The sequence below is a fragment of the Nicotiana tabacum genome, chromosome 3 (assembly GCF_000715075.1).
Source record: "Nicotiana tabacum cultivar K326 chromosome 3, ASM71507v2, whole genome shotgun sequence".
Taxonomy (NCBI): Eukaryota; Viridiplantae; Streptophyta; class Magnoliopsida; order Solanales; family Solanaceae; genus Nicotiana; species Nicotiana tabacum.
The window spans coordinates 91375921-91386931 of NC_134082.1; the positions used below are offsets into that span (position 1 = coordinate 91375921).

Here is an 11011-nt window from a genome sequence, read left to right on the forward strand (position 1 = left end):
CATTGCTAATTAATGCTAAAAGGTAAATTTCTTAATCTGTGTGAAAACATCCAAAAAATCACTTATTTTGGATCGGAGAGAGTATACTCCCTCCGGTTCACAATAAGTGTCCAATTTGCCTTTTCATTTTGGTTCAAAATAAGTGTCCAGTTATGTAATCAAGAAAGAATTCAATTTGTTTTTACAAAATAACCCTTATGTACATATCTCTAAAAAGTTTTCTTATTCATCATATTAAATGTTTAATTAGGGGTAGTTTAGTCATAGTAGATATTTTTGTATAGAATTTAGTATTTTCTTAATGGGCATATTAAAAGCAAATTGGACACTTATTGTGAACGAGGGGAGTATATCTCAAAATTTAATATTAATTTATTAATATGCTAACAAAATACCCTCCTCAAAAGTCCGCATCTCGAAGCAGAAAAACGACGGTCCTAAGTGGCAAGCATTGTCTTACAAGCTGCAAATCTACGGCTGAGATCACTACGCAATAACACACCGTTCAAAAAGAGACCAAAGAATTAGGGCATTGTAGCACTTATATACTAACCCCAGCACCCTCTACTGCTGCTCCAGAGTCCAGAACTAGAGCTTCCTTTGCATTTTCTTCTTCTTACTCTGATTTTAGCTTTTAATCATGGGCAAGGGACCTGGTCTTTACACTGAAATCGGCAAGAAGACTCGAGGTTCTTCTCTCTTTCTTTCTATTTTGTTTTGATTTCTCACGTTTAAACATATTTATATATTTTGTCAAATTTTGAAAATGCAAAACGGGAAATGATTTTGTTTGTGTTATTTATTTACAGTTTTTATTCGTTAGCTAAAATGCGGCGTTGATATGGTTTTTGTGTTTTCAACTTTTTCTTTCTTGCTTCTGTTGGTAATTTTATTTTTGTGTATTGCATTGAATAATCAGATCTATTGTACAAGGACTACCACAGTGACCACAAGTTCACTATTACCACCTACTCTCCCACCGGAGTTGTGAGTTTCTCCTCCTTTTTCTTGCGGATCTGTTTATTTTGCTAATTTAGCTCCTTTAATTTGAATTTCCTTGTGTATTGTGTAATTCATCACAATTGATTGTGGCTGTTCGATATAAAGGAATTTGTTCTCCTTTATCAACTCAATGAATGCCAATTTTTGCATTTGGGACTGTTCCACAAATAAAATTGTTATCTCACAACTGTAAGAAAAAATTTGTAGTTGTTTAATTATTCTATTTCAATTGAACTCAACTAATATTAGTCATAAGTCATTATGTACAATGGGACGGAGAAAGTCCGAGCATATTATGTGTACACTTAGACATTACTACATATTTTTGTTGGTTTAATGCATGTAAAAGTATTCGGATTTGGTTCCATTAGTATATTAGTTGTTCGAAACACTACTTTTGATGTATTTCGCCATTCCATATGCTTGTGAAACTTTTGGATTGGCGAATATTTTATCAGGATTGGTAATTTGACCTCATTTTTATGGATTGATAGGAAGGTAGTTATGGCAATTATTTTGCTTCAGGCTGATTGTTCTCTCTCTTCTTTTTGTTGAAACATATCTGTTTGATTATTGGATGTACTGTCCTTGGATTACAAATGCAAGTTACGGCTGCATGTTTCTTATTGATTGACTCTTATTTTTTATCTACTTCGGTCTCCTGCTGTTAGGATTGTTCGGTAAGATAACCTTTGTGTCCTTCCGCAGGCTATTACTTCATCAGGAACAAAGAAAGGTGATCTGTTTTTGGCTGATGTTAACACTCAGTTGAAGAACAAGAATATTACAACAGACATTAAAGTAGACACAAATTCCAACGTGAGTACTGCTGTTTGCTCCTTTGTCATTTTTTTTATCTCCTCTAACCAGTAACTAGAGAGCGTATGGAAAAGAAAACTTTTGATTAATTGTAGATTGGTTTCTGTTTACTGTTTCATTCTTCAGTCTTCGCTGCTTGAGATGTATTATTTAAGCATAATATGTTTGCCTTTTTCTTTTGGGATATGTATATTGACAAAGCAGTTGATCTGACTTAAATGATGTATTTATGCTAGCTCTTCACTACCATTACGGTTGATGAAGCTGCTCCCGGGTTGAAGACAATTTTAAGCTTCAGAGTTCCTGATCAAAGGTCTGGAAAGGTAACTAGCAATATCATATGGCATCATATATATATTTATAAAAAGAAGTGAAGTGTCAAATAGCCGTGTGTTCTTGTTTTTGTATTGATCTTGATAGTTGGAAGTTCAATATTTACACGACTATGCTGGGATAAGCACCAGCGTTGGGTTGACAGCAAACCCCATTGTTAACTTTTCTGGTGTTGTGGGTACCAACATTCTTGCTCTTGGAACTGATGTATCCTTTGACACCAAGACGGGAGATTTCACCAAATGCAATGCCGGTTTGAGCTTCACAAATGCTGACCTTGTTGCTTCTTTGAATCTGTGAGTGATTTACATTAATGTAGCACGTGGCCACTTGAAATTCAGCATGTTTTAAATGTCAACTTAGGTATACAGGTTTTATGTTAGTTCATTAGCCTATGCTACTAGAAAATTGTTGCAAAAATGATCATAGGTGTAATCTATTGTTGCGTGGTTTGGAATAGTTTTATGGGTATATGCTTATTTGATTTCTTAGAAGCATGATCTTTAATGTGCATGTATTATGACAACCCAGGAATGACAAGGGTGATAATCTGAGTGCATCATACTACCACACAGTCAGCCCTTTCACAAGTACTGTTGTTGGGGCTGAGGTGACCCATTGCTTCTCCACCAATGAGAACACCATCACCGTTGGCACTCAACATCGATTGGATCCTTTGACAAGTGTGAAGGCAAGGGTTAACAACTTTGGCAAGGCTAGTGCTCTGCTTCAACATGAGTGGCGCCCGAAGTCTCTTTTCACCATTTCAGGAGAAGTGGACACAAAATCTGTTGACAAGGGTGCCAAGTTTGGACTCGCTTTGGCTCTCAAGCCATAGACTTGCTATCTTAAATCCATAGACATGAGGGATTACTGCAATAGACTTGTTCTGTGGTGTTTTTTTGCTCTGTAAAAATAAATTTAGGTGGTTGTTTGAACCTATGCCTCTTCGTTCTAAGTTCATACATTCTTATTAACCCTTTTCAAAAATGATGATGGGTACCCTGTATTCTAAGACTTTAGATGTTTCACTTGAGATTTTGTCATAATCAACTGCCAATTTTGAATATTTTTTACCAGTACATGTTTGTTTACAGCTCAGAAACTGTTCATGTAATGGCTGCAGTCAAATAAAACTCGTATGGAGCCATAAATTTCTCTAATGGATCTGTTTTGCTGTGCAATTGATGTTTAAAATGGTACTTAGAAGGAGGTGTTATTCTTGTTGCCATTCTGACGTTGCTGCTGTGTGTTTGTGTTACTGTTGTCTGTACTAATTCTAAGGGCTTGAGAAATAATTTGCTTTCAATCAGGGATGCCAGAGATTTTGATGACAAGCATACTAGTAGGGAGTTTTCCACTTGTAGTTGCATCCTTTATTTTTAAGGTTATTCTAGCCTTCCTCATGGGAAGGATTTTACTTGCAGTGGTATGAAGGGAAGGATTTTACTTGCAGTGGTATGCTTATTTGCCAATGGTATTCACGTAAAGCCAAATAATTTAATTTTAACACTTAATAGTTAGAGTGAATGCATATCACTTGGTCGAAACAATATTCTGTACAAGGCATTCTAGTTTTTTCAGTTCAGCTTTCATGGCAAGTCTCCGAACATTGAGATCATAGATTCTTGGTTAATTAACACGTTAATTACTAGGTTTCAACAGTGTTTACGCCTCAGCGCTAAGGTAGAATACCGCGACACTAGAGGCCGTGCCTCGGCGACCATCGCCTCATCTTATCTGGTATTTGTCAATAATTGTATCATTGGAATATCAACTACTTCTTGAATACTTGTATGTATGTGCTTTTGCGGGCAATCTGTTTCTGTTCATAATGTCATTCGTTACTTTGTTATACTGATGTGGTAGACGTTTTTTCTTCAGGCATTCCGATTTCAGGTGGAAATGGTATTCCAGTTTGCTAGAGGCTGGTATTTTGTAGTTGGTTAATTTATGTAATTCACATTTATCTTGTAATGGTGCCATAACGAAGCAATGTGGTTGGAGGATACCTTCTCAATAAGTTTGGTCTGAAACGTTCTGGATCTATTTCGGAGCGCTAGCTTTTCTTCAAATATTTGCAAATTTTTTCCATTAATAAGTGTCAATATACTTCTTGATTGGTTTATTACTGGAGATAAAAAAAATTATAAAAAGCCAAACCCGTTATTAAGTCCGTATTCGTGGATATTCAATAATTAAGTTACTTTGTTGGACATACATGAGTGATAAGTTCAAAGTAAACTAAAACTGATTAGTAAATTGACTTGCCTTAACACGAATAAACCATTATGATAAAGAAGAAAAGTAAGGACTGAGTTTCATGCATTATCCTTAATTAATTTTAGATCTAAGAGCCCCTACCTTTTAAAAGAAAAAACTAAAAATTTAGAACCCCTATCTTTTCTCCAAAATTACTGTTTATGCCACTATATCACCCACTCCGCGTTGCGCAAGCTATCATACCTTTATAAACTCACGTCCCCTGCACTCCCGCCAATTCCTTCCATTTCTCACAAAGCATTTCGAGAAACTTGAGCTCCATTCTCCAAATCTCTCTCTCTCCTTCAACTCTTAGTTCTCTCTACAGAAATCTGGGAAAACATGGCACGCATAGCAGAGATATAATGCTTTCTCAGTTCAATTTCGCTTTTCGAATTAGATTCATTTGTTATTTCGCATACTGTCATTCTAATCTTCTATCTAATTTGCAGGTTGTGGCTCAGAAACTGAAGGAGTCAGAAATTACGGAGCAGGACTCACTCCTCCTCGTAAATAACCTGTTAACTTCATACTAATTATGATCACGACTGTACTTTTGTTTTTCGTTATTTGTCTTCTAATTTTTCGTTATATATTGGATTTTACGAAATTATAAATATAAGATAAGTTTTATAAGGGGCTGGAAAATTGAATCTGTTCCTAAAAATTTTTGAAGAAAACTCAGTTCCTTTTGACCTCTTTATTTTCAGCGTATTATATTTAAAAAGGGATTAACGAACAGCAATTTTCTATATGAGCACGCAAGCATAGAGTCTGTGTAGCGATGATCGGAATCTTAGTTAGTTACAATGTTGATTACATCTTCAGCTTTGGTTATTTAGACTGTTTTTAGATCTCTTTGTTAGCGAACTTCTGGTGCTAAATCATTGAAACTTGATCTAAGTAACTTGTTAGATTTGAGAAGTTAACTTCATTTCGTATCAAAACTTTCTATTATATTCTGAAATTGGATCAACCTGCCTTAATCTATTTTATTTATGCTACATTGACCATTTTCCAAAATTATGGTTATTGGTTGCTAACTTCTCTAAGCTAAAATATTCCAGTGAATGTCAAACTAACATATATCCAGTTACATACCAAACTATATATATATATATATATATATATATATATATATATATATATATATATATATATATATATATATAGTAGTATTGTGACTTTTATACTAAATAAGTTTAGGTAACATCATAGAGAAGTTTAGGCTGTAATTTCAAAGTTAATAAGTTCTGCCATGAATTAACTTATGAGTTTATCAGAATTTACGATGCGATAATCTGCTACTGTGTTTCTCTCTGGTTAATTTGCCAATTTGACTGGTCATTTGATCTATTTGTCAGTTAATCTAACTTTTTAAATTCCTAATTCTTCATGGTTCTCAGTTGTCACTATCTCATGTGTCATTTACGTAATCACGTGTTCTTTCTTGGCGTTAAAAAATAGACAAGGAACCTGCTGCGCATTGCTTTATTCAACATTACTTACGTCAGAGGCCTCTTCCCTGAGGAATATTTCAGTGATAAATCCGTTCCAGCTTTAGGTAACCCTTTTCTGCTAAACCTGTCGTGTTAACAGTCTCTTTCAGTTTTCTGAGTTAATTCAGTGAATGCTTCTATCGCTAACAGAGATGAAGATTAAGAAGCTCATGCCCATGGATGCCGAATCACGTTGACTGATTGATTGGATGGAAAAAGGCATGTTGATCTTTGGCTAGTCTGCCATACTTGACTAGCAATACTTTGTGTTAAGTTTTATATTCTGCCCTGTCGGTTCTTTACATTTCTTTGTTGCTTGTAGGTGTTTATGATGCATTGCAGAAGAAGTATCTTAAAACACTCTTGTTCTGTGTGTGCGAAACAATAGATGGACCAATGATCGAGGAATATGCATGTATGACAACAAGATAAGATGGTTTGATTTGGACTGTAATTACAGTCATATTTTTTAACTGATTAATGATGTCATGGGCTAAGTAGTTCAGCATTTAAGAATAGTTTGGCTTGAAATAATGAAAAAGCTAAATAATAGCTGTTTTATGTTAATTTTATATCATTTCTGAAACTCAATCTTGGAGCTTGAGGATAACTGATGCTTCTGGTTCTCTTTGCAGTTTCTTTCTCTTACTCAAACTCTGACAGCCAAGAAGTGTCAATGAATGTCAATCGCATTGGAATGAAGAAAGGAGGAACATTCAAGTGTAACTCAACCACTGAAATTACACCTAATCAGATGAGGTAATTATATTGATATGATGAAATTCCTGTTTATTGTTGTCTCTAGCTAGTTGATTTGGGATAGCTAGAACCGTTGCGCTAAGAAGTAGCACCCTTTCAGGAGTTCTGCTTGTAAAATGATCCGTACATTGATTCAGCTGATGAGAACATTGGATAAGATGCCAGAAGAGGTAAAGCTTTATGGTATTCATTAAGATATGCTTCATCATTCATTAATCATCGCTGATTCATTTATTTTGAAAAATTTATCTTGCTTCTAATTTCTAATTTTACTTTTTTTCAGCGAACGATACTGATGAAGCTCCTTTATTATGACGATGTTACTGTAAGCACTTCACTCAACTTCTTCTGTCCTTCCCTAACTTCCTCTACTCTTACCATTTTAACATTTTAGTCTCAAATGTCACTTGGTTTGTCAATTTATTGGTCACATGAAGGTTCGTAACAGAATTTCTGGTTGTGCAGCCTGCTGATTATGAGCCTCCTTTCTTTAGAAGCTGCACCGAAGAGGAGGCTGTTAATCCATGGGCTAAAAGTCCTTTAAAAATGGAGGTTGGTGATGTCAACAGCAAGCATTTTGTGTTAGCTCTGAAGGTATGGTCAGTTATTGCAGGAAGAAGGATTTAATAGTTTTCAGTTTAATGTTCAATCAATTAACATTATGTGGGTGTTGCACAGGTTAAGAGCGTGCTTGATCCTTGTGAGGATGAGAAGGGCGATAATCAAGATAATAGTGTGAGCTTGGGAGCTGATTCCTTCCAGGGAGATGACAGTGAATCTGATAGTGAGGTAGAACATTATTTCTCTCCTCAATCATATGTAAAGCTTGACTTACTATCCTCTTAAATATGTTTGCATGGACTGAAGTCTGCGAAATGATGATATATTTCAGTTCAGTCACTCTGATGATGACCAATACATAGTTGCACCAATTGGTAATACATGTGTCTATACTTGGTGGATTGTTTAAACATTTCCTTGGTTCAGTATTTCTGAATCACATAAGTCTAACTAAGAAATGATCTCTTCACAGAGACTCAAGATACTCAGGATAATGGTAATATGGCTGATGAAGGTACTGTTACTACTGCCAACTTCTTGCTGGATATAGTGCCAAGTACCTCTAATGTGCTACTTGATTTTTCAGATGATACTCAGGATCCAGCAGAAGATGAACTACAATTTGATAGGTTAAAGGAGTGGATCAACTCATACCACCTTGACAGAATTAAAGTGACTGATGTTCTCTCTCATTTCCCTGACATCTCAGAGGTAAAAACTCTGGTGCTGGTGGTCATGTCAAGTGCCTGTTTCTCCCACAACTGGTCAGTTTACCTAATATGCTATCCTGGTTTCAGGTCTTGGTTGAAGGTAATGGAAGGACCTCTAATGAGGGCATGCTAAACCTACGCTTCATAAAGGAGATTGTTCAAATATTCTTCATCCAGTGCCTAAATTTTTGGCCCTAAAAACCATTAGAAAAAAGCTAAGATGAATAAAGCATCTTTACTATCAAATTTAAGTAGTTCTACAGTTTCCTTTTCCTTTCATTTTGATTTCAGAAATTATGGAAAAGCTTGTTAAGGAAGCCATTCTTTCAAGTTTTGGCACTGACTGTTACATTATTAACAAGCAAACGGTTTGTTAACTTTTCCTTTATTGGTTAATAGTTTCAATATATATTTCCTTCATTTGATCGTAATATATCCTTTTTGGAATAACACTATTCCAACTAATACTCAATTGTAGAAATTCAACTATGAGTTCGGCATTGTGAAAGAAGAAATTGACGGCCAACAATACCCAAGAAGCAACCAATCGCAGCATGACAAGGGTAAAGATTACATGTACATGAAGGTGAGACTTTTCATAGTCGGCATTCTCCTGATGATATCTAAGTGGATGCACTCTATCCTTCTCCAAATGCATTTTCATGTTACATGAAGCTGCTTTGATCAGTTTTTTTTCATCTATTCACTTTGTGAATCTATCTGTATATACACACATGGATTTTGAAACTCTTGACCGACTTTTTGCCCTTTTCATTCTTCTTTTTGGAACTGGTCCATTCAACTAAAATTATCAGGTAGAGCAGGTCATTTTTATACAGAGTCCTGTTTTTATAGAGTTTTCATTTTCCTCGCTTCTACATGTTGCACACCTACCTTGTCAAGGTAAATGCTGCTCTATGCATGCCATCCCCGCCATCACCCAGATCGATGAATGTTTCTATTGCTCCCCAATTACCAGATCAAATGAAAAAAATATAAGTGATTCTGGTAGTTATAAAATGTGAAATGGGATATTGATGTTCTCAGACGCTGCATGTGCAAAAAGGTAGTTTTGATGTAGAAAATAGAAGTACTTTTGGACTTCACTTGATGGAGATCAAAGGGGTCAAGTTGGTTCACCTGTCATTTATCAGGTGCAATATAATTACTGATAATAAAGATCTGTTGCACTTGGGATAGATTTCCTGGTGTTAATCTAGTTTTGTGTTCTGGGTGCTAGACGATTTGAGAGGACACCATGATGGGGGAGGTAATGATCCTGTTAGAGGGGTGGATCCATGTTTTTTAATCAATGGATGCTGATTTAATATAGATTTATATTTTTAAGAATTTTAAATAAATCAAATACATTAAATCCTGCCTAAAGGATTTGGAAAGATTAAATATCCAAATAAGATCCGATAGAATGAGGATAGAGATTTAGTATTCTCATTTAGTTAACTGAAGTTCTCAAAGTTATAAGAGGAGTGCATATAACAGTTTTCTATTTCACTAATTGAAAAGTTTTTGTTATGAGCTGTATTGAGTTTAGATGCTTTATTCCCGGAAAGCATGTTTGTAATGGCACTGTCTTGTTTCAGGCTTTGTATCATGCTCTTCCCCTGAACTATGTAACTATTAGCAATCTTCAAAGTAAACTAGGTGGAGAGGTGAATCGAACTACTGTGAAGAAGCTAATAGATAAAATGACACAAGATGGCTTTGTTGAGGCTGGGAGCAACCACAGGCTAGGTACCACTGGCAAACTGCATTTTTGGCTTTGCACGGAGGAGAAAGATATAAATAGCAGTTACCATTATTTGCTGGATTGCTTTTGTTATTGCAGGCAAGCGTGTGATCCACTCTGACTTGACTGAGAAAAAGCTGGTTGAGGTTAAGAAGGTCTTAGAGCAAGATGCCATGGTAATAATCACGAGTTTATATGAGTTCAATAGCTTATGCACTGCCAAAGTTTTAACTCATTTTTTTACTATGTTCATTGGTCAGGATGTGGACATGAACAAATCAGGTAATAACTCCAACTATTCAGAACTTCCCATAGTACTTGCTCAATTCACTTTATGGTTGTCATCAAGATTAATATCACGAAAGCTAAGACAGCTTTGGTACTCGCAGAAAACCATCCTACAGATTTATCCACTTGTGGTGCTCTCCACTCAATTGGATCAGATCTCACACACACAAGAGGCAAATCGGACGCATACCAGAATAGCTCTGCCTTGAGCGATCAAACGGTCTCAAAGAGAAGGAACCATGGAAGCACACCAACAAGCAGACCTGAGGTTGGTTCACTCATGAATTTGTCATTAATCTGAAAAGTTTGTTCTGAAAATTCTGCAGGAATAATTCTTAACATATGACATTTTGCAGCCCATAGCTTCTAGTGAGAGTTTTGTACCTGGAAATGAGAATGGAAAATCATATGGAAGCACCAACAAATGTAACGAGTTTGAGACAGTTATCTGTAGCAGGTCCAGTCAGGATAAGCGTAAGAGGAAAGCGAGCATGGTATGCATCAATTTCTCCAGAAAAACTTGGTTATATTTCATAATACCGAAAATCATTCTTGTCACATTTTTTGTGTCTACAGGTGGAACAGCCTATTCTTCAGTATGAGCGCCAAAAATCTCAAATTGCTTGAAGATTCGTGAACCTCTGGATACTCAACTAGCGGCATCTCATGGTAGTTCCTTAGTAGTCTTCTTGTAATCCGAGCAGTTATGTATTGGTTTTCTTGGAACTTTCGTTTGTTAACTAGCTGGTGGACATGATACAGTATTCAACAAAAACTAATAGTATTTCTCTTTAGAAACTGAAATATATGTTATGCAAACCCAAAGTTCATGTTCCCGGACGTGCTTCCCCTGACTTTCTATGTTTGTTTTGGATATGAAGGTGCCAGTGACTAAAGTAGATTATTATAATCTGCTGAAGATGTGAAAGTTAATGTGTCTGCCTACAGTTATCTTCACTATTGATCAGACTTCTATCTTCTTTATTTTTTTCTTTTTTGAAATTCTATTTGCAAGTTTTTTTTTGGTTCAA

The 11011-nt window shown here is 35.7% G+C and overlaps 2 protein-coding genes across 3 annotated transcripts; both read left to right on the plus strand.

Annotated features, from left to right (window-relative positions):
- Positions 1-426: 426 nt before the first annotated feature.
- LOC107789843 (mitochondrial outer membrane protein porin of 34 kDa) lies at positions 427-3221 on the plus strand. Its single transcript, XM_016611709.2, has 6 exons — positions 427-689; positions 920-987; positions 1711-1821; positions 2058-2144; positions 2242-2450; positions 2686-3221. The coding sequence occupies exons 1-6, from the start codon at positions 641-643 to the stop codon at positions 2990-2992; spliced, it is 831 nt and encodes a 276-aa protein (XP_016467195.1). The 5' UTR covers positions 427-640; the 3' UTR covers positions 2993-3221.
- Positions 3222-4518: 1297 nt separating this feature from the next.
- Positions 4519-11011, plus strand: LOC107789842 (meiosis-specific protein ASY1-like). 2 transcript variants are annotated; one of them, XM_075249633.1, is made up of 22 exons: positions 4519-4792; positions 4869-4925; positions 5884-5980; positions 6066-6134; positions 6238-6330; positions 6551-6674; positions 6775-6844; positions 6958-6999; positions 7140-7268; positions 7353-7463; positions 7567-7609; positions 7708-7749; positions 7822-7946; positions 8033-8045; positions 8237-8313; positions 8424-8531; positions 9547-9697; positions 9792-9868; positions 9953-9974; positions 10082-10248; positions 10337-10474; positions 10557-11011. In XM_075249633.1, exons 4-22 carry the CDS (start codon positions 6125-6127, stop codon positions 10605-10607), a joined length of 1593 nt encoding a protein of 530 aa, XP_075105734.1. In that variant the 5' UTR covers positions 4519-4792; positions 4869-4925; positions 5884-5980; positions 6066-6124; the 3' UTR covers positions 10608-11011. The 2 variants fall into 2 exon arrangements, with proteins under 2 accessions (XP_075105734.1, XP_016467194.1); XM_016611708.2 differs by having other exon boundaries at positions 4519-4925.